Below are 25,077 nucleotides of genomic sequence, written 5' to 3'. Positions count from 1 at the left end.
TTGTGGCCAAGATAGATACGAAGCCCACACCTACTACTGTAGTACAAGTTTATATGCCAACTAGCTCTGCAGATGACGAAGAAATTGAAGAAATGTATGATGAAATAAAAGAAATAATTCAGATTGTGAAGGGAGACGAAAATTTAATAGTCATGGGTGACTGGAATTCGAGTGTAGGAAAAGGGAGAGAAGGAAACATAGTGGGTGAATATGGATTGGGGGACAGAAATGAAAGAGGAAGCCGTCTGGTAGAATTTTGCACAGAGCACAACATAATCATAACTAACACTTGGTTTAAGAATCATGAAAGAAGGTTGTATACATGGAAGAACCCTGGAGATACTAAAAGGTATCAGATAGGTTATATAATGGTAAGACAGAGATTTAGGAACCAGGTTTTAAATTGTAAGACATTTCCAGGGGCAGATGTGGATTCTGACCACAATCTATTGGTTATGAACTGCAGATTGAAACTGAAGAAACTGCAAAAAGGTGGGAATTTAAGGAGATGGGACCTGGATAAACTGAAAGAACCAGAGGTTGTACAGAGATTCAGGGAGAGCATAAGGGAGCAATTGACAGGAATGGGGGAAATAAATACAGTAGAAGAAGAATGGGTAGCTTTGAGGGATGAAGTAGTGAAGGCAGCAGAGGATCAAGTAGGTAAAAAGACGAGGGCTAGTAGAAATCCTTGGGTAACAGAAGAAATATTGAATTTAATTGATGAAAGGAGAAAATATAAAAATGCAGTAAGTGAAACAGGCAAAAAGGAATACAAACGTCTCAAAAATGAGATCGACAGGAAGTGCAAAATGGCTAAGCAGGGATGGCTAGAGGACAAATGTAAGGATGTAGAGGCCTATCTCACTAGGGGTAAGGTAGATACCGCCTACAGGAAAATTAAAGAGGCCTTTGGAGATAAGAGAACGACTGGTATGAATATCAAGAGCTCAGATGGAAACCCAGTTCTAAGCAAAGAAGGGAAAGCAGAAAGGTGGAAGGAGTATATAGAGGGTCTATACAAGGGCGATGTACTTGAGGACAATATTATGGAAATGGAAGAGGATGTAGATGAAGATGAAATGGGAGATACGATACTGCGTGAAGAGTTTGACAGAGCACTGAAAGACCTGAGTCGAAACAAGGCCCCCGGAGTAGACAATATTCCATTGGAACTACTGAAGGCCGTGGGAGAGCCAGTCCTGACAAAACTCTACCATCTGGTGAGCAAGATGTATGAAACAGGCGAAATACCCTCAGACTTCAAGAAGAATATAATAATTCCAATCCCAAAGAAAGCAGGTCTTGACAGATGTGAAAATTACCGAACTATCAGTTTAATAAGTCACAGCTGCAAAATACTAACACGAATTCTTTACAGACGAATGGAAAAACTAGTAGAAGCCAACCTCGGGGAAGATCAGTTTGGATTCCGTAGAAGCACTGGAATACGTGAGGCAATACTGACCTTACGACTTATCTTAGAAGAAAGATTAAGGAAAGGCAAACCTACGTTTCTAGCATTTGTAGACTTAGAGAAAGCTTTTGACAATGTTGACTGGAATACTCTCTTTCAAATTCTAAAGGTGGCAAGGGTAAAATACAGGGAGCGAAAGGCTATTTACAATTTGTACAGAAACCAGATGGCAGTTATAAGAGTCGAGGGACATGAAAGGGAAGCAGTGGTTGGGAAGGGAGTAAGACAGGGTTGTAGCCTCTCCCCGATGTTGTTCAATCTGTATATTGAGCAAGCAGTAAAGGAAACAAAAGAAAAATTCGGGGTAGGTGTTAAAATTCATGGAGAAGAAATAAAAACTTTGAGGTTCGCCGATGACATTGTAATTCTGTCAGAGACAGCAAAGGACTTGGAAGAGCAGTTGAATGGAATGGACAGTGTCTTGAAAGGAGGATATAAGATGAACATCAACAAAAGCAAAACAAGGATAATGGAATGTAGTCTAATTAAGTCGGGTGATGCTGAGGGAATTAGATTAGGAAATGAGGCACTTAAAGTAGTAAAGGAGTTTTGCTATTTGCGGAGCAAAATAACTGATGATGGTCGAAGTAGAGAGGATATAAATTGTAGGCTGGCAATGGCAAGGAAAGCGTTTCTGAAGAAGAGAAATTTGTTAACATCCAGTATTGATTTAAGTGTCAGGAAGTCATTTCTGAAAGTATTCGTATGGAGTGTAGCCATGTATGGAAGTGAAACATGGACGATAAATAGTTTGGACAAGAAGAGAATAGAAGCTTTCGAAATGTGGTGCTACAGAAGAATGCTGAAGATTAGATGGGTAGATCACATAACTAATGAGGAAGTATTGAATAGGATTGGGGAGAAGAGAAGTTTGTGGCACAACTTGACCAGAAGAAGGGATCGGTTGGTAGGACATGTTCTGAGGCATCAAGGGATCACCAATTTAGTATTGGAGGGCAGCGTGGAGGGTAAAAATCGTAGAGGGAGACCAAGAGATGAATACACTAAGCAGATTCAGAGGGATGTAGGTTGCAGTAGGTACTGGGAGATGAAAAAGCTTGCACAGGATAGAGTGGCATGGAGAGCTGCATCAAACCAGTCTCAGGACTGAAGACCACAACAACAACAACATATATATATATATATATATATATATATATATATATATATATATATATATATATATTACAATACATAGTTAGAGATTAATATTTCTATTATTTACCACATAACCTTAAATGGCACAAAATGCATATACTATATTTATAGATTCATTTATTCCTATTCAAGAATTAATCTATGGTATAGAAGGAATTGTCAAGGAGATATGATTTCAATTTATTTTTGAAGCTATTACTGCTGTCTGTCAGACACCTTATTTCATCTCGTAATTTGTCGAAAATTTTTATAGCAGCATATTTTACCCCTTTCTGTGCCAAAGATAGGTTGAGCAAAGGATAGTGTAAGTCTTTATTTTTTCTGGTATTATAATCATGAATATCGCTGTTGTTTTTAAACTTGTCCATGTTGTTGAGAACAAATTTTATTATCTATTTTTTTTTACATTTACACTCCGCAAGCCACCCAAGGGTGTGTGGCGGAGGGCACTTTAGTGAGTAGATGTATTGTGAGGCTGTTGTAAGAATTCCCAATCCTTTAAGAAGATGCCTACAAGATGTGCGACTATGAACCCCACAGATTATTCCAACCACTTTCTTTTGAGCAGTGAATACTTTTTGTCTAAATGTTGAGTTACCCAAAATATTATTCCGTATGACAGAGAGTGAAAGTATGCAAACTATGTTAGTTTACTAGTTTCTATATCCTCAAAATTGGCAATTATTCTGATCGCAAAAGATGCTGAACCTAGTCGCTTTAGGAGATCCAAAATATGAATTTTCCAATTAAGATTCTCATCTATATGCACACCCAAAAACTTTGTGTGCTCTACCCTGTCTACCGCTTCTATTGATGTGTTATATTTACTGAAGAAACTGTACTTTTTGCATCAGAAAATTGGATGTACTGTGTTTTTTCAAGGTTTAGAACAAGCCCATTTGCAGAAAACCAACTAATGACTTTTCCAAAGGCCTTATTTGTATCATTTTCAATTGGACTTTCTTTTACTGGATTAATAATGATGCTTGTATGATCAGCAAACAGTAGGGTGTTTCATTTTTCCACCGGCGTGCTTGACAACTGTTGTGTGGTCGTTGGTTCCTGTGGAAGTGCTGAAGTACGACTCCCCACCGCATCCCACACGAGATCGATGGGACTTAAATCGCGGGAACGGGCAGGCGAATCCGTTCACCGTACTAACAGAGCCTTTGTCTCCGCACGTCGATGCGATCGCACATTGTCATCCTTAAAAATGAATTATGAGCAAGATGTACCCCTCAAAACACATACATGTTGAAGGAGTACAATGTCACAATAACGTTGACCGTTGAAAATAACATGTTCCACACCATAACACCCTGACTACCAAAAATATCATGTTCGACAGTGTTCCTGTCTGCATCACGGTGTCCATGTCCCTAGCCATGTGTGGGTACGCAATGCACTCTGGAACATTGTCCAACATGATCGTTTTGATGGTGGGGAGACATAATGTTGGATCGGAGACCTGACGTCCAAATGTCGGAACACGTTACACTCATCAGCCAACGTTACTGTGACACCTTACTTCATCCCCACGTCCGTCTCTCTAGAGGCGATTTCGGCTCTGATTTCATTTTTTATTGGTCACAGTACTTGGCTGCATCGAACTATGGAGCTGGAAGTGGTCATGGAACGCAAGCATATTAGGCGAACTGCTTACAAATGCCTCACATATTCATATGACTGTTTAGAACATGTCCAGCATATGTAAACAGTTGTGGTATTGTGTACCATGTTTGTATGACGCCACAAGCTCTGTGATCAATATGTATATGGATACAGCCTGTTGCACAAAGAGCCTTATTTTTTAAATATTTTAGCGATGACAAACCTTTTATAACGTGCTATTTTTATCCACTTGTCATCTGGTGCCTAAGGTCAGCGTAAAATGAACATGTTTTACAAGAGATTTTAAGACATGAAGATGGCAGCATAGTCTGTTGAAACCGGTTGTCTTAAATAAAAGAAAATTATTTGGTAGTGTCTTTTAAATGGTTTTTAACAATTAAGCAAATCGCACTCAGTTTTCGCAAAATGAGAAATTTCTGTTAACTAGGAAATACTGGAGGAAGAAGAATTAATTATAGAATTGAAGAATATTCGTAGCCAGGACAGTCTGTCAACGTAGCGACACTGTAGTGGAAAGTGTCATATTTAAAAATAGGAAGGAGATGGGAAGATTATTAAAAGGGATAAAAGAAGTTGATTAAGGCTGCCAGACCATTTCCAGCTGCGCTACTAATACAGAACTGGATACCCACAGTGAATGAATTCTGGTGTATAAAAAGCCAGAACAAATTCCATAGAATCTACTAACAATGATGGAGGAATTTACTAACCGGCAGGTCCATGATGGGATTATAGTTAGAGTGACAGCCCCTGGTTGCCGTCAGTAGCAACTGTACGAAGAAAGAGGTCAGACATAGGTAAGACTTACAGATTCCGCTTCAGTTATTGATATTTAAATCAAAAGAAGCGACGGTAGAGGACTCAATGCATAGCGTCATGGACTCTCTATATAATCTGTGGCAATTTCGTTATTTTGTAAGGATGGATTCGTGGAGAGGACAATTAAAGGCAGCACCAGAGGATGGCCCAAGATGGCGTTTCTGGTCACATCTGGTCATTACCAATACTACTAAACGCCTTTTACATTAAAGAATGTGGTGGAAACTTCCCAGCACCTATTGAACAGCGTATTAGGTGGTTTGAAACCAAAATAGTGCATAATACGCCAGGACAATATCAATTTTCTTTTTCTAAGGATATCCAGGAGTACACAGTACCATTAGATGACGTCTTTAGTCGACTATGAGCAGCATGACTAATAGTAAGTTTGGCAAAGTGCCAGTATGCTCTTATAGGAGTTCGTCATTAGATCCATGTTACTGCCCAGAATAGTGTGTGAATGAACTCCCATCTTGTTCACGTCTTGCTGAAATTTAGGCCACCTATTATTAAGGAAGAGTTGCAGTCTTGTCTTGAGATACCTGATTATTGCAGGGAATTCGTGCCACAATTTTCAGAAAAAAACAAGATCCCTGACACATCTAGTGAAAAAGGAGGCGAAATTTCGGTGGACTCCAGTAGGTGAATAAGCGTTAGTACAAATAAAGGATTTAATGACTGTTGATCCTTTCTCCATTTTCCTGGATTATAAGAAACATTTTATATTATCATGTGATGTGAGTAATCACGCTGTGGTGGTTGTGCTGAGGCAGGGAACTGTTAGAGTAGATGATCCGCTAGCTTTTGCTTTTAAACAGTTAAATGATGCAGAGACAGATTACTCGACTACAGGAAAAGAGATGCTCAATTTGATATGTGGAACTAGTTTCTCCATTGTTACTCAAATAGTCGATATTTCAAAGTTATAATAGAGCATGCAGTATTGAAATGGTTTCTCGACTTTAAGGATCGATCCACCAGTTTGACTCAGTGCGCTTCACATTTCTGAAGTGATATGTCATCCAGGGAAGACTAATAATAATGCAGATGGATTGTGTCCTAAGACATGCACTGTTGAATGCATTGCCATATCTGCAGATGAGTGGTGAAAGGTTCAGGCTGTAGACTGAGTCTGTGAGCAATTCACGATGCAAGTGCAGTTCAGTGCTGACAACTGAGTATTATAAAAACAGAGAATGTGGGGTCAGCACATACCAATGCTGACAAGTGTTGAGACAAGCCCATGACCTTATCTTGGTTGGGTATGGAAGCTGTTAAGATACAGAACATCACACTGCAGAAAATTGTTGGTGGAGAATGTAGAAACAGAAAGTGGTGCAGGATGTCAAAAACTTCATACTATTTGCATAAAGGGTTGAACTGAAGCGTCAGCAGATTCCATTGCAAAGGGTACTTGAGGCCATCAGACCATTCTACATTATTGGTACGGATGCTGTTAGTCCCTTTGCCCAGATATGGACAGTGAATTGTCAAGTGTTTTCTATAAGTGACCATTTTTTTATTTGTATCCATGATTTCTAAGCCAAATCAGCACATGTAAACGGTAGCTCAGAAATGATTAACCACTGGTTATTAAAATTTGGGACATCAGAGACTGTAATAACAGATCAGGATGCTAATTTTATGTCCAAACTGATGAAGAACTTGTGCAGGGTGTTACGAATTAGGACTTGAGGACTAGTGCAGAATAGATGCTAGCCAATGAGAGAACAAAGAGGGGTTCACCAAAGCAATTTATGCATGTTACGTTATTATGGAAATGGTTATCATAGTGCCTGGGATGCACTGCTACCACATTTAGTAGCGAATTGTAATTCACAGTTTACTAGAGTATAAGATTATCACTACATGTGTCTGTTCACTGGCATGGTTGTATGTATAGAGCAAGTTGGTCCATTTAAAGGCAGACCTGAAAAACTGCCTTAGCTGTTAGCAGCCCCTTCAAAAGGAGGAGAGAAATGTCAAGGAAGAAAGGTAAGCTCCTACAAGAGGAGCAAGGTACTTCTGTAGTTACTGTGACATATCGATACGCTGTAAGGTCCCTGAGTGGCCTTGTGAAGTAATCATTAATTTCCATTTGCCCTACAGTAAAGTACATATGCTTATTGTATCTGCGTTTCCTTTCTTATTAGTTGCTGGGTATATGTGTAGTGGAAATATAGCGTAATTTATTTGTTTGGGAAACATCGTTATATGTTCATTATGTTCATTATTTTGAGAAGTATGTGGTTTGTGTAGAAGTAAGTTCATATCCAGTGCACACTTGTAATTGGAAGTTTGTCGTCACTGAGGGCATGTGTGTGTTACTCTTGGGGATTTAGCTTGAAGTTTAAAGAATCTTTTTTGAAGCGTGTTTGTTATTTTAGGGCGATAAGGGGTCTTGAGGAAATTTGTGCAACTCAGAATATGCAAGATATTTCTAGTACAACTAGACAGGTAGTCCTACACACTGCTCTTCACCCTGGAGTTGCTGCAGTCAACCACTTCACTTCAATAAACCTGCATTTTAGTGTTCTCGAGAGGTAACTGCAGGTGAAAATGAGCTCTTCCAAGAAAGTGGGTTGCACTGAGTCTTTTCAGTATCAGATCTTGTAGCCATCATCTATATCCGCTATGACGAAAGAGGCCTCAGTAGTACACAGCGTTTAAAACTACAGAGGCAGAGGTTGCTCATTAATGGCAACACTTGCGGTATTTCTGGACCCATATTCCGATTATCCACCACCACTTCTCGTACCCCAGTGCAGAACACCACCTATTTGCTGTTGTACTTACCGAACCTTAGCTTCAAAATTTTGCCAAAAGAAACATAACCTATGTGAACGACAATATAGACCAACCCTTCTAGCCTCCCTGGAACAGATACTGGTTAACCAGAATTGGAACAAGTATTTGTACATATGAAGTAATATGTGTCATACCGAACTACTATGTCTAACACATTCGCCAACTTGGCGACAGTAGGCATTTTTTATATCTACCTCAATTGTAGAATCCCCTAGATCGACTCCCTCTTCCTTTGACCTGCAGGTCAATAGTGTAGACACGAGTGAAGGAATGGCTAAGCCTTGAAAAATTGGAGTGAGACAGAGCAGAGGGCAAGAACCAGGAACTCAGTGTTTCAGCCCATGTATATTCAACGGTGTAAATACATGTAGTGTAAATACCAACAGGGGAATGAAGGGTATAGGCATACAGCAGATAACCTAGGATTTGTTCTAGAATTTCTATTCCAGGTATGGTTTGTCTGGGAATCGAAAAGTGTAAACTGCATAGATGACAGTACGTTTGTTTCAGTCAGACAATATCCAGTCAGGAATTTGGTGGGCCGATTTATTCTAAGAGGGGAGGTGATTGGCCGTGAAGGCACAAGCTGGGGCCCAGTGTCGAAACCTACCACTTGTAGACATCAGCTGACTCGAGCATTTACGCTATTCAAGCGGCTCCGTAACAACGAGGCGGGCGCTGTAGCAATAATCAAAGTTTCGTGATGTTGCTACGATACTTGGCACTCCGCGTCAACGTCCTCAGCCATGACAAGACCTGCCTTGCCGTATATAAAAGTGGGCAGCCCGAGAAGCCTGGATATGTCGCCAAAGACGGACTTCGAATTGGCTTCCGCTATGTGTTGGCTTCTGCTGCGATGCTATCAACGTTCGTCCACCATTTCGACAGGACATACAGCCAAAAGTCCCGCTGTAGCGTGGAAGGGCCGTGGGTCGAGCTAACGTCCTCTCAGATCCGAACCTCCGGGACCACTAGCAACAGCTGCAGCCCTCCAACCAAAAGTTCTAGACAATGTTCCTGGCAGCTGTTCGACGCTGGGATGAGTACTGACACATACCGGCGTCAGTTAAGAGAGCAGAGGGCCGCCTCCCGAGGCAGCACCGGGCCGAACGATGCACAGAGGGCATAGTCACTAGCGAGCCGTATTGACACAATCGCTGACAATGGCACATCATCGCCAACCCTTCGCGGCCTGTGTTCGTCGACCACCGCCCCCCTACTCTGCGAATGTTCAATATCTACATCTACATAGACATTCCTCAACCAATGGTACGGTGCGTACCACTACCAGTCATCTCCTTCCCTGTTCCACTCGCCAATAGAGCGAGGGAAAAGCCACTACTTATATCCTTCCTTATGAGCCCTAGTTTCTCCTAATTTATATTCGTTGTCCTTACGCGCAATGTTTGTTGGCGTCAGTAAAATCGTTCGGCAGTCAGTTTCAAATGCCGGTTCTCCGAATCTTCCCAACAGTATTTCTCGAAAAGAACGTCGTCTTCCCTCTAGGGGTTCCCATTTGAGTTCCCGAAGTATACCCCAACATTTTCGTGTTGTTAGAACCTTTTTTATTTTTTTTTTTTTCGAGTCATCAGTCTTCTGGATGGTTTGAGGCGACCCTGCACGAATTCCTCTCCTGTGCCAACCTCTTCATCTCAGAGAAGCACTTGCAACCTACGTCCTCAAAGCTACCGGTAAAAAATCTAGCACCAGCAGCCCGCTTCTAAATTGCTTCGATGTCTTCCTTCAAACCGACGTGGTACGGATCTCAAACTCTCCAGCAGACTCAAGAATAGGTCGCACCAGCATCCTGTATGTGGTCCACTTTACAGATGAACCACTGTTTCCTAACATTCTCCCAATAAACCGTGTCGACTATTCGCCTTCCCTACCACAGTTGTCACATGCTCGTCCCATCTCATATCGCTTTGCAACGTTGCGCCCAGATATTTAAACGACTTGCCTGTCTCAAGCAGGACACTAGTGTTACTGTATCCGAACATTACAGGCTTATTCTTCCTACTCATCCGCATTAACTTACATTTTTCCTAATTTAGGGGTAGCTGTCATTCATCACACCAAACGGAACTTGTGTCTAACTTGTCTTGTATCTTCCTACAGTCACTCAATTTTGACAGCTTACCATACACCACTACATCATCAAAAAACTGCAGCAGATTTCTGCCTACCCTACCTGCCAGATCAGTTTTATAAAAGGTATGTGAATGGTGCGGAAATTGGCAGTTGACCCTTAATAGTGAGGTCATCCACATGAGTGCTAGAATGAATTCGTTAAACTTCGGTTACATGATAAATCAGTCAAATCTTAAGGCCGTAAATTCCACTAAATACCTAGGAACAACTTAAATTGGAAGGAACACACAGAAAATGTATTGGGGAAGGATAGCCAAAGACTGTGTTTTATTGGCAGGACACTTAGAAAATATAACGGATCTACTAAGGTGACTGCCTACACTAAGCTTGTCTGTCCTCTTTTAGAATACTGCTGCGCGGTGTGGGGACCTTACCAGATAAGACTGACGGAGTACATCGAAAAAGTTCAAAGCAGGGCAGCACGTTTAGTATTATCGCGAAATATGGGAGAGAGTGTCACGTAAATGATACAGGATTTCGGCTGGACATCATTAAAAGAAAGGCGTCTTTCGTTGGGACAGAATCTTCTCACGAAATTCCAAACACCACCTTTGTCCTCGGAATGCGAAAATATTTTGTTGACACCAACCTCCATAGGGAGAAAAGATCACCACGATAAAATAAAGGAAATCAGAGCTCGTACTGAAAGATGTAGGTGTTCGTTCTTTCCGCGCGCTGTATGGGATTGGAATAATAAAATGGTTCAAATGGTTCCTAGCACTATAGGACTTAACATCTGACGTTATCAGTCCCCTAGACTTAGAACTACTTAAACCTAATTAACCTAAGGACATCACACACATCCATGCCCGAGGCAGGATTCGAACCTGCGACCGTAGCAGCAGCGCGGTTCCGGACTGAAGCACCTACAACCAATCGGCCACAGCTGCCGGCGGGATTGGAATAATAGAGAATTGTGAAGGTGGTTCCATGAACCCTCTACTAGGCACTTAGATGTGACTTGTACACTATCCATGTAGATATAGATGTAGGTATATAAAGAACAACAGCGGTCCGATCAAACTTTCCTGGGGCATTCCTGACGATACGTTTGTCTCCGATGAACACTCGCAGTCCAGGACAACATACTGGTTCTATTACTTAAGAAGTCTTGGAGCCATTCACATATCTGCGTACGTATTCCATATGCTCCTACCCTCGTGAACAGCGTGAAATGGGGCACCATGTCAAATGTTTTCCGGAAACCTAGAAATATTGAATCCGCCCGTTGCTCGTCATCCATAGTTCTTAGTTGTCACGACTGGCTATCTTCATGTTCTGCAATTTCTCTCCACCTCCACCAGAGAACCACTAGACTCCACTCACACACCGTTTGCTAATGGCTTCACAAGTGGCCGTATTATCTTGTACCCCTTTACATAAGTTTTGAGGGAGGGTCGTGAGATACGTGTGCATATTTAGCATAATATAGGCGTATATCACTGTCGTCAGCCTGGTGTTAAATTGCGGAACATGTTTTATGGTCACACATAATATTTTTGGAGAATGAAAACGTCCCGTACAAAAACCTACATGGTTTATATAGACAGGGATCTTTGCGAAACACAGCTCGCTCAGTTCGTGCTTAACGTCCAGAGCGCCATAGTGTAAGGTGCGCAGGATGCTGTGTTCCTCGATTTCCAGAAGGCAACCCATACAAAATTCAAGTTATTAAGTATCATACGAGATTTATGCTTGGATTTAGGACTTCCTTGCAGGTATAGATCAACACGCCGTTCTCAACGAAACAAAAAGGATCGATATGAAAGAAAAATTCTAATGCTGCTGGGGAATACCGCGTATGTAAATGATCTAGTGGGTAACGCTGCATATCTCGCGACTCTATCCGAGGGCGATGCTGTTGTCCGTGGGCTGATTTTAAATCTCGAAGTCTGTAGGGAATCACAGAAAGACTTTTAAAGGACCGGCGGCTAAGATCAGGGATTGGCAGTTGACCCTGAATGTACTTAAATCTAATGTGCTTCTCATAAACAGGCGAAGAGATTCACCACTCTTCGAATACGCTGTTGGCAACTGCGGTAAAATTCCTAGGATTGACCACACGCAGTGATCTGTAGTGTAATGAACGGAGGAAAACTAAATGTAGGAAAGGCAGATGAGATAATATTAAGGAAATATAATTCAACAGTTAAGAAAATGGCTTACAAAACACTTGTTCTACGAGTTCTTGAGTACTGTTAATCAGTCTGGGACTCTTACCAAGCAGGATTAACAGAAGAAATCGGAAAGAGTGGCACGTATCGTCACGGAATCGTATAGTAAGTACGAGAGTATTAGGGAGATTCTCAACAACCTCATGTGGCAGACGGTTATAGAGAGGCGTTGTTCAGCACGTTAATTACTATCGAAGTTCCCAGACAATAATTTCCGGAGAAAGTCGAACAACGTATTACTTCCTTCCGTATATACCTCGTGAAACGACCACGTCGATGAAAGTCGAGAAATTAGATCTTGTATGGAACGTGGCTGAAATTCATTCTTCTCACACGCCATTCATAAATGGGACATATAAGGTGGAAAGGATTGTAGTACCGCAAGTATCTACCGTCACACACCGTAAGTTGGATTGCTAGGTCCGGTTGTAGATGTGAAATACTTCTTGCATATGTCTTCCCACTTCGCACAACATTGTGGGACTGGAAGTTGAACTTCCTGAAATGTAAGAAAATGACACGCCACAAGTCGCCGATAATTGATATAATGCCATGAAAATACAATGTCCACTCCAAATATTGGTACAAATAATTTCTCATCATCTTGCTTTCTTTAAAGCAATTTGAGTGGTGCACATTGCCCTCGTTCCAATCAACAAATGAGATAACTGAAAACATATTACAACATACCGAGTATATTTCATCTAGTATCTTAACTGTTTAGAAGCGTGTTTTGGAGGATCACTTACCGACAACCTGTAGGTATCCCTGGCGGCTGCGCATCGGGTCGGTGTTGACCTGGCACATGTACCAGCCGCGGTCCGTCTCGTGCACGTTCTTAATGTGCAGGTACCAGGAGCGGTGGTCGTTGTACGACAGCGAGATGCGCGGGTTCTGCGTGATCACGTTGTGGTGGATCGACAGGATGGTCTGCGTATCGACACGTACCCAGGCCACCTGCAACACCGAGATTCGATCTGCACCTCGAACTCCAGCATATAGCACTGATACCAATCTCAATGATGGATACAGGCGACAAACCAAAATATGTTTTATAAGGAGTACTGCTTTGGTGTGTGAGTAACACAAAATGGGTTATGACAACAATGGTAGTTTCGTTTTGGCATGGCAGGCCCACCGCCAAAAAACTAAGCACACTTGCGGTGTTATAAACGTTTTGATATGAGAAGCTCTTGGTCTCCAGTGACCTTACGATAACGTTTTAGTGAGAGACGGAAGAGTGACTTAGTCATTCCACTCGCAATGCAACTTGAAACCACTGAATCTGTAGGTGGCAAAGAGCATAACCCTGTTAAGCGAAGTGAAGGGAAAATAGAGGTAGACTATTATATATCGTATTGTCTGAATGTTCCCGCTGTTCCGGATAATGTTAGCTTTCGAACGTATACTGGTACGTGGTAACTTAAGTTTTTTTTCCGAAAAAGGAACTGTTAATCTTTTCTCGGAAAGTGGCTCAAAACACATGAAGTTTAAGAATCTCTCCTGCTCGAGTATGGTATGTGATTGCTGTGTTTCCCATATTCTTACGTTATGGTGGTTCCATTTTCCATTTACAAGTATCATGATCATTTGAGGGGGTCAAAGTACAAGTGGTGCAAGACCACAAAAGTTGTAAAACTTTGAACATAGCTGCTAAGGTTCAGTGACCGTGTCAGAAGTATATTGTAACAAATAAGCCCTCGGTCACAAATATTAAGTCAAAAATTGACCAGGTTTCGACGCTACTATGAGCGTCGTCTTCAGAATTAGACTAACTGTACTAAAACATTAGGTATATAGTACATTAATAAAATTAAAGTTTTTACTGACTCGAAAAGATGCAGTACTTACAAGTCACATATTAAAAAAGGATCTCAGCCGGAAAGGCGACGTCATGAACACTTGTCAGATGGCGAGCCGCTAAGGGCTGCTTGTACTGTGGACAAGGGTTGCAACAAGACTGAGGTGCCCACTTTAGAAAGTGTGGGCAAGTAAACATGATGTTGCTAAGAGCGCCATCTAGTAGCCGCAGAAACAAGTAGGCTACTGTACATTCAAAATTAGACACATGAAATTGTGATGAAGCTGATTCAGACATAACGTAAGCATTAATAATATCAGGATGAAGTTACATATTTATCTGCTTTCAGTAGATATACGTTTTGTAACGTAAAAACGTTAGTTATGACATACAAGAAAACAGCAAAGATGTGACAGGAAAACAACATTTCGGTAAACTGCATGAGGAAATCTGAATCAAAGATCAAGCAATGGCTTTATACAGTCAAAAAAGTTTTTATTTCGCAGCTGCAGCTGTTCGTCGAGAATGAGGCCATCATGACGAGTGAGATGTTTGAAAATCTCCAATTCCTCTAAGACAAAAGTTGTGTTTTGAGATCAGAGGCATAATACAGTCTCGATTTTTTCCGGAGACTAGTAAATGAAGTTCCTAATTGAGCACTGCGGTGCCAAATAGCCGCACTTCACTTGCCAACTGAAACAGCTGTTTATTATTTGAGATTACAAGTGAAGCAAGTTCACACGGGATGCTGTGTTACAAAGTTAAGGGGTCCGTTGCACCGCATAACCATTACTGTGGACAGAGACGACTGTTCCGACGAAAATGAAGGTTAAGTAATATAATTCAAAATGTACTGCGAAACATAGGTTTTTATCACTTTTACCATTGTATACTGTTTTAACAACAGCATAACCTTTCCTATTACCGCTAATGCAATATAATATTCTGGTTTGTCTCGAATTTTAGTTTTGTAATAGCTGTTGTTATTGTGTTATTTGTTATAAGGCTAAGAGCGGAACTCGTAGAGAATAGTCACTCACTATTAAATCAGAGGGAAAGAAAATGTACAGGAAGTTTGAAGACCTGGAAGATCAACTAAAGGAAAACTCTCCGAAATACTGTACAAGAGCATATAACCAGAAAGAACAACTGGATAAAGGAAAAGTTTTTACCAACAGAATCTGCACATGTCGATTAAAGTGCTCTGCAAGAATAACGGAACGCCAGTCTAGGAAATTGTTTGAATCTTCTGGAATCTAGGCGAATATTCTCAGCAACAGTCTTTGGAGAACAGTGCCATCATTTAGTGTGCAAAGGAGACGGCCGCAAAATGATTCTGGAGATCAGAAATCTACATCATTTAAGTAGTTCCTAGAGGTGGAAAATCAAAGCGTCCAAGAAAGCCTGCTCAGGCTAGCGAATATTTGAAATCAAATGCAGCAAGTATTTCTTAAAATATTTCAGATATCCGAAGAACGACTGTACCGTTATATATCAAAGCCGAACGTTTGGGCTGTAGTTGACTCCTCTGACAAGAAGACCGCAGCCAATAAAATTGATGAGACTGGTATTATGGAACATATAAAATCATTTCCAGCCTGTCACAGTCATTACACACGAAACATTAATCCTGAAAGAAAATACGTATGCCAGGATTTGTCTATTTGCAAAATGTGCAGCATGTACATCCAAAAATGTCATGAAGAACATAAGACCACAGTAAAAGAGAGATTCTATTAGCATGTCTTTTCAATAAAATTTAATCTCCATTTCAAGCCACCATCAAAAGACATGTAAATAACATAAAGATCTGAGTGGAACAGAATGAAGCTATATCGCTCTCCATGACGCAGGAAAGAGACGTGCACTTAAGAAAAGCTGCTCAGGCTACGGAAAAATTCAAATCAGTTGCAGCGAATGTTTCAAATGACTTGTATGTACTGACCTTTGATCTGCAGAAGGCACTCCCATTTCCAAACCTATTCACATCAGTAGCATGCTACATGAGGAAACTGTGTATATAGAACTTTGGAATACATTAATTTAATGAAAGGAATGTTTTTATGTACACGTGGGATGAAACGGAAGGGGGAAGAAGACCACAAAACGTTTCAACGTGCCTAGTGAAGCATATAAAGGAACATGCAAAACATTGTAAGCATGAAATTTTATGTTCCGACAGCTGCCAAGAAAAAATCGGAAGATAGAAATGACACTTACTTCGAAAGAACTATAACAAGAACATGATGTTGAAACAGAAATCATAGTCCATAAATTTCTTTTCTCAGCGCATTTTTACATACCAAACGATTCCGACTTCGGCTTGACATACGAAAAGTGGGGGAAATAATCCATTTTTATTATCCAAATGAGTGACTACCATTCTGAAAGAATCCAATAAGAAAACTCCGTTCAAACTATTTCACCTGATGCATACGGACTTTTTATCCACGAAGAAATTGGAAGCAGCCACAGTACTCGTAAACCGGAAGAAAACTGTTGACGGTCACAAATTGAATTGGCTAGGCAACCATTGGTTGAGGTACGGGATGTCTGTATTCACTAAAATACAAAAAACAGCCTCCATCATGACATGTAATTCCATGAATTAATTTGGCAAAGGAAAGGAAAAGGAAAACCAGAACGTCAGCTACCAGAACAAGACAGTCTCCACAAACAGCGATGTGCACTTACGTGTGCAAGGACGAAGGATATATTGGATTTCTACATCTACATCTACATTTATACTCCGCAAGCAGCCCAACGGTGTGTGGCGGAGGGCACATTACGTGCCATTGTTATTACCTCCCTTTCCTGTCCCACTCGCGTATGGTTCGCGGGAAGAACCTTTTATGCCTCGTATTAAGCACCATTTCTTCAAACATACTCCTTGCATTGCAAAAACACGTCGAAAACGGTTTGCTGAAGATGACGCCGAGTCTCCAGACAAAGCTAAATTCTTCTGTGTTGAACGCGTAGGTAAATGTAGGCAGTACGAAAACAGATACGGAAATATTAAACATGAAACTATTATATTCAGCACTACTTTCTTTGCAATGATTTTCAGAAAATTCTACAGAAGCAAACATTTTTGCATTCTCCAATGTTTCTTCTATGTACTTCATTTTTCATGGAACAAGGAAGTATAATTATCTGTTTCAAAATATAGTGAATTTATGTTCGTAAAGTGTATGCTGTTTCTCTATTCCCATATATCTTTACCCTACGATGTCTCACAATAAACTTTCTCTGGACTTGAACCACTTGTATTCTGATTACCTTATTTGACACCAAATGCGCAAAGACATTACCATACATTTCCACATGCAGAATGGCTTCACAAAACGCTACATGTAGTTGTTTATCACCATCACGAATAGTTACAGCAGCTGAATCCTGTATGGTCTGAAATCGTAGTTAAGACATCCCTGACTACGTCCAACACTGTTGAATGCGCTCTATCTGTTGAACAAGTAATCAGTGTACTGAACCTGTTGGTCCCATTGCCGCCCTATTCGCAACTGGCAACTGGAATCTTGTAACTTGCGTCCGAGTGAAATATTATTTATGACGTGTAAGTTAAAATTTACTACAACTTTCTGTTTTCGTTGGTGTATGTGGTACGCTCTGGTGAACGAAAAAAACATTACGAGTGTACGGAATATCAGAACAACTTCATGACTGGATTGAAGAGTTTCTAGGAAAAAGAACACAGTATGTCGTTCTCAACGGAGAGAGAATCTTCAGACATAAAAGTACCTTCAGGTGTATCCCAGGGGAGTGTTGGAAGACCATTACTTTTCACAACCACTTTTATAATTTTAAATAATGACGGTATTAGGAGCTAGTGTAATCGTTGGAAAAGCGTTAGTTGTAGGATCGAAGAGTGAACAGAAGGACGTGAAATAATAATCATTAATATATAATTCAGCCTTGTATATACTTTTCCCTGTGCCCAAAATGTGTATTTCATTCGGAATGTTTGTTCTGCTTTATAGAATTTACCGAGATCACAGACTGTCAGTAGCGCTATATAAGAAACTAACTCTACAAATATTTTCAATTACAGTATGCACTTTAGGCCGCAGTAACAATAGGTAAAGCGCAATTCAAGGTGAAAGTGACAAATATGTTTCTCGATTCGGAAAGTAGACTCATTTACAAAAGTCAGTCTGAATGACAGTTAGAGGTAATGGACTACCGTAATGGTCACGGTTATTGTATATCACACTGCTGTATACCAATTATGCAGTTAACAAGTACTTTAAAAGGAAAACAAATGGTATTTGTAACAAGATGATACGAAAAGAGAGTCCCTTATTCGTGATTAATAAGTTAGATTCGCAAAATGTACATATGAAGCTGGGCGTCCATGATGACCTTCCGAATTTTTTTTTTTTGCGTCATCAGTCTTCAGACTGGTTTGAAGCGGACCGCCAGGAATTCCTCTCCAGTGTCAAACTCTTCATCTCAGAGCAGCACTTGCAAGCTACGTCCTCAATTATTTGCTGGATGTATTCCAGTCTCTGTCTTCCTCTACTGTCTTTACCTTCGATAGCTCCCTCTAGTACAATGGAAGTTATTCCCTGGTGTCTTAACAGCTGTCCTATCATCTTGTCCCTTCTCCTTGTCAGTGTTTTCCTTGCGTTCCTTCCCTCTCAGATTCTATGCAGGACCTCCTCATTCCCTACATTATCAGTCCACATAATTTTCAACATTCTGCTCTAGCACCACATCTCAAATGCTTTGATTCTCTTCTGTTCCGGTTTTGCCACAGTCCATTTTTCACTACCCCAGACACAGATTTTCATAAATTTCATCTTCAAATTGAGGCCGATGTTGGTACTAGCAGACTTCACTTGGCCAGGAATGCCCTTTTTCCAGTGATAGTCTGCTTTCGATGTTCTTTTTACTCTCTCCGTCATTGGTTATTTTGCTGCATAGGTAGTAGAATCAGTTAACTTCATCTAGTTCCTGACCATCAATTCCGATGTTAAGTTTCGCTCTGTTCTCATTTCTGCTACTTCTGATTACTTTTGTCGTTCTTAGATTTACTCCCAGTCCATATTATGTACTCCTTACAATGCTGATTCTATTCAGGAGATCAAAATTCTTCTTCACATTCACTCAGGATAGCAATGTCATCAGCGAATCATATATCTCTGATATCCTCCCACCTTGAATTTTAATTCCACTCCTGAACCTTTCTTTTATTTTCCTCGTTGCATCTTCGGTGTACAGTTGGATCACCTTGTCTGGCACCATTTTTAATCCGAGCACTTCGTTCTCGGTCGTCGATTCTTATTATTCCCTTTTGGCTCTTGTACATATTGTGCATTATCCAGCTCTCCCTGTAGCTTACCCCTATTTCTCTCAGAATTTCGAATATCTAGCTAAGTTTGACATAGTCGAACATTTTCTCCAGATCGACAAATCCTATAAACGTGTCTTTATTTTTCTTTAGTTTTGTTTTCATTATCAACTGCTACGTCAGAATTGCCTCTCTTGTACCTTTACCTTTCCTAAAGCCAAACTGATCGTCATCTATCACAACCTCAATTCTCTTTGCTATTCTTCTGTACATTATTCTTGTGAGCAAATGGGATGCATGAGCTGTTAAGCTGACTGTGCAGTAATTTTCACACTTATCAGCCATTGCGTCTTGCTAATTGTGTGTATGATATTCTTCTGAAAGTCAAATTGTATATCGCCAAATTGTATATTCTACACACCAACGTAAATAGTCGTTTTGTTGCAGCTTCCCCCAAATGATTTTAGACATTATGATGGAATGTTATCTAACCTTTCTGTCTTATTTGCTCTTAAGTCCTCCAAAATTCTCTTAAATTCTCATTCTAATGCTGCGTCCCCTATGTCTTCAAAATGGACTCTATCTTCTATCACATCAGACAAATTTTCCCCGTCGTAGATGCGCGCAATGTACTCTTTCCACATATCTGCTCCCTCCTCTGCATTTAACAGTGCAACTGCAGTTGCACTCATAATGTCACCACCCTAGCTTTTAATGTCACCAAATATTATGACTTTCCTATATGCTGAGTCAGTCCTTCCGACTATCATTTCCTTTTCGGTTTCTTCACATTTATCGTGCAGCCATTTCATCTTAGCTTCCCTGGAATTCAATTTATTTCATTCCTCGGTGACTTGTACCTTTGTATTCCCGAATTTCTCTGAACATCTTCGTGCCTTCTCCTTTCATCGATTAACTAAAGTATTTCTTGTGTTACCCATAGTTCCTTCTCAGTTACCTTCTTTGTACCGATGTTTTCCTTTCAAACTTGTGTAATAGCCCTTTTTAGAGACGTCCATTCCTCTTCAATTGTACTGCTTACTGAGCTATTCTTTATTGCTGTGTCTATAGCCTTAGAGAACTTCAAGCATGTCTCCTCATTCCTTAGTACTTCCGTGTCCCACTTCTTTGCGTGTTGATTCTTCCAGGCCAGTCTCTTAAACTTCAGCCTACTCTTCATCACTATTAGGTTGTGATCTGAGGCTATATGTGCTCCTGAATACGTCTTGGAATCCAATATCTCGTTTCGGAAACTCTGTCTGGCCATGATGTCATTTAACTGAAATCTTCTCGTATCACCCGGCCTTTTCCAAGTATACCTTCTCCTCTTGTGATTATTACAGAGCTCAATTAGTCTTTCTGCTCTCTCAATCCTTGTCTCAAGCCCATACTCTCCAGTAACCCATTCTTCTACTCCTTCCCTTAAAACTGCATTCCAGTCCCTCCTGACTATTAGATAATCACCTCCTTTTACATACTGCATTACCCGTTCAATATCCACTTATACTTTATGTGTCTCTTCATCTTGAGCCTGTGACGTTGGCATCTATACTTGAACTAGCGTTGTCGGTGTTGGTTTGCTGTTGATTCTGATGAGAACAAACCTGTCACTACACTGCTCACAGTAACACACTCTGTGCTCTACCTTCGTATTCGTAACGAACCCCGTTATACCATTTTCTGCTGCTGTTGATATTACCCTATAATCATCTGACCAGATATCCCTGTCTTCTTTCCGTTTCACTCCATGACTCCCACTATATCTAGATTGAGCCACGAAATTTCCCTTTCAGATTTTCTATCTTTCCTATCACATTCCAACTTCTGACATTCTACACCACGACTCGTAGAACGTTATTCTTTCGTTAGTTATTCAGTCTTTTTCTCATGCTTACCTCCCCTTTGGCAGTCCCCTACCGGAGATCCGAATGGGGGACTACATGGCGATATTTTGCTAATTGAGAATTCAGCATGACACTTTTTCAATTACAGACCTAATGTCGTGTGGAAACACATCATGTGTCTTTATTGCGGTGGTTCCCATTTCCTTCTGCATCTTCATGCTGTTCATTGTTGCTGATTCTTCCTTCTTTAGGAGCAGTTTTCCACTTCAAGAGCAAGAAAGTTCCCTGAACCTGTGTCCGCGCCTCCGCCCTCTTTCAGAAAGCCGTTGTCAGAATGAGAGTGACTTCTCATGCCGCAGCTCTGCGGCCGCTGAAGTCTTCGGCCATCAATACTGGTAATTAATCCCAGTTTAAACACTGGTGGTGTTCGAACGCTGGACTGAGGACATTTTCATTACGAATCATAGACGCTCCCTCGACATCACCGATTCAGCCTTTGGCACCAGCATCTTAAAAGCCTGTTTTATGTTAAATTCATCCACAAATAGTAAGTTTCAGAGCAAAGTCGGAATGGAATGTCAGAATGAGGTTCAAAAAATCTTTATAATGATACCTCATTCATTCCTATACGATTAGTATGTGTTCTGAAAAAGGCATGTTGGCATGAGAAATAACGTATATGATAAATGATCTAGTGAATTACGTCCGAAGTTCCATTACCCAAGAGTCGCAACACTAGAAAATTCTAGCGAAATGCCGGAAGACCTGCAGAGGGTCGATGCTCGGCGCTAAGATTGGCAGTTGACCTCGTTAACAAATGTAACGTAGTACGAATAAATACGCAGGAAGATCCATAATTGTATGACTAAACAGCAGCGGAAAAATGAATGAAAACACTCAGATCCTAAAAATGGATGGCCTTGGCAGTTACGGCTGATGAATAGAGAAGATCAAGCAGAGATCTAGCAGAATACTGAAGTATTGTTCCATGTATGTTAGCCGAGTTCTTAGCCATATCTGTAACTTCCCCTTTCGGAGTGGTCGGTTTCCTGACCGATTAAAGTACTCGGTAGTGAAGCCACTTTATAAAAAAAGGGAGACAGGGATAATGTTGATAATTATAGACCTATTTCTATGCCATCGGTGTTTGCTAACGTTATCGAGAGGGTTGTATATACAAGGTTATTGCAGCATTTAAATTCACATAATTTGCTGTCAAATGTACAGTTTGGTTTTAGAAATGGCTTAACAACTGAAAATGCTATAGTCTCTTCTCTCTGTGAGGTTTCGGACGGATTAAATAAAAGGTTGCGAACGTTAGGTGTTTTCTTTGATTTAACGAAGGATTTTGTCTGTGTTGACCTGTATTACTGCAGAAGTTGGAACATTATGGAGTAAGGGGAGTAGCTTACAATTGGTTCGCCTCTTATTTTAAGAACAGAAAGCAGAAGTTAATTCTTCGCAATATTGAGAGTGGTAAAGATGTTCAGTCCCAATGGGGCACTGTTAAATGGGGCGTTCCCCAAGGATCGGTGCTGGGGCCACTGCTGTTTCTTATTTATATAAATGATATGCCTTCTAGTATTACAGGTGATTCAAAAATATTTCTGTTTGCTGATGACACCAGCTTGGTAGTGAAGGATCTTGTGTGTAATATTGAAACATTATCAAATAATGTAGTTCATGAAATAAGTTCATGGCTTGTGGAAAATAATTTGATGCTAGATCACAGTAAGACTCAGTTTTTACAGTTTCTAACTCACAATTCAACAAGAACCGATATTTTAATCAGACAGAATGGGCATGTTATAAGCGAGACGGAACAGTTCAAGTTCCTAGGCGTACGAATAGATAGTAAGCTGTTTTGGAAAGCCCATGTTCAGGATCTTGTTCAGAAACTAAATGCCGCTTTATTTACCATTAGAACAGTATCTGAAATAAGTGACATTTCAACACGGAAAGTAGTCTACTTCGCATATTTTCATACGCTTGTGTCATATGGTATTATTTTTTGGGGTAATTCTTCTGATTCAAAAAGGGTATTTTTGGTTCAAAAACGGGCTGTTCGAGCTATGTGTGGTGTAAGTTCGAAAACCTCTTGTCGACCCCTATTCAATAGTCTGGGAATTTTGACATTGCCCTCACAGTATATATTTTCTTTAATGTCGTTTGTTGTTAGCAATATTAGCTTATCCCCAAGAGTTAGTAGCTTTCACTCAGTCAATACTAGGCAGAAATCAAATCTGCATGTGGAATGCACTTCCTTGACTCTTGTGCAGAAAGGAGTGCAGTATTCTGCTGCATCCATTTTCAATAAGCTACCACAAGAACTCAAAAATCTTAGCAGTAGCCCAAACGCTTTTAAGTCTAAACTGAAGAGTTTCCTCATGGCTCACTACTTCTATTCTGTCGAGGAGCTCCTGCAAGAGCTAAAAAATTAAGCAAGTTCCAGTGTTACGTTCTTGATTTTCTTTATTTAAACTAACGACGTGTCGCCTGAATATGTTTCTTATATTTCATTTTATCTGTTTCTACAATCTACAACTGAATATGTTTCTTATATTTCATTTTATCTGTTTCTACAATCGTGTTATAATTTCATGTATTGACTCGTTCCATGACCATGGAGACTTCTCCTTATTGTGGTCCCACGGAACAATAAATAAATAAATAAAATAAATAAACTGGAGTCCGTTTCATCACAGATACATTAATACGCGCGAAAGAGTTGCAAAGATACTTACCCAACACTAGTAGCAGACTTCGGAAGACAAGTATGGTGCATTACGACGTAATTTACTGTTGAAATAGCGTACGTTAATAGAAGAGACACCCGATAGCCTATATAGCTTTCTCCTACGTGCATCCCGCACTTCCAGATCACAAGGAGGCTTACCAAGACCCGTTCTTCCCGCTTCCCGTCCCCGACAGGCTGTAAATGATGTGGTGTCACCGCCAGACACCACACTTGCTAGATGGTAGCCTTTAAATCCGCCGCGGTCCGTTAGTATACGTCGGACCCGCGTGTCGCCACTGTCAGTGATTGCAGACCGAGCGCCGCCACACGGCAGGTCTAGAGAGACTTCCTAGCACTCGCCCCAGGTGTACAGACGACTTTGCTAGCGATGCTACACTGACAAATACGCTCTCATTTGCCGAGACGATAGTTAGCATAGCCTTCAGCTACGTCATTTGCCACGACCTAGCAAGGCGCCATTACCATTTTACATTGAGATTATAATTCATGTATCAACAAGAGCGATGTTCTCCAATTATGGATTAAAGTTAAGTATTGCAGGAGCTTCGTACTTTATTTATTAGACTCAACTCCTTTAATTGTTCCAGACCTCACGCCAGTCTGCGTGAGCGTAAACGCGTGCATTTCGGCCTCCTCTAGCAACACGGTGTTGGCTCTTCTGCCAACACATCAAATGATACATCACGGCGTTCCTTGCGTGGTGTACATGTAGAAACACTCTACACCACAGAATCTCCGATTAATGAAAGGTAATACACAAACGGTAGACATTAAAGGTGCAAAGACAATACTAGCGGCCTTCGATAAGTAATGCAACGTATTGTTTTTTTTTTCAGAAAGCAGGTTGACGTTACTCACGATTCCGACGCGACGGCCTTTCGACACTTCACTGAAATGGTTCAAATGGTTCTAAGCACTATGTGACTTAACATCTGAGATCATCAGTCCTCTAGACTTAGAACTACTTAAACCTAACTAACCGAAGGACATGACACACATCCATGCCCGAGGCAGAATTTGAACCTGCGACCGAAGCAGCAGCGCGGTTGCGGACTGAAGCGCCTTGAACCGCTCGGCCACAGCGGTCGGCGCACTTTACTGACAGAGCCTGTATGCCCGATTGGTGCCACTCGAATGGTCGATG

General features: G+C 40.8%; 1 protein-coding gene across 1 annotated transcript in view; it reads right to left on the bottom strand.

Moving 5' to 3' along the window:
• The window catches only part of LOC124776951 (neurotrimin-like), a 1,187,890-nt gene that overhangs the window by 458,822 nt on the left and 703,991 nt on the right, over positions 1-25,077 (bottom strand). The window contains exon 5 of the mRNA XM_047252183.1: positions 12,969-13,176. Coding sequence (XP_047108139.1) covers positions 12,969-13,176 — 208 coding nt within the window. The remainder of the gene's footprint in view (positions 1-12,968; positions 13,177-25,077) is intronic.

This window comes from Schistocerca piceifrons, chromosome 1 (assembly GCF_021461385.2).
Source record: "Schistocerca piceifrons isolate TAMUIC-IGC-003096 chromosome 1, iqSchPice1.1, whole genome shotgun sequence".
Taxonomy (NCBI): Eukaryota; Metazoa; Arthropoda; class Insecta; order Orthoptera; family Acrididae; genus Schistocerca; species Schistocerca piceifrons.
The sequence above is the reverse complement of the archived record's forward strand: the minus strand, read 5'-3'. Positions and strand labels throughout refer to the sequence as shown.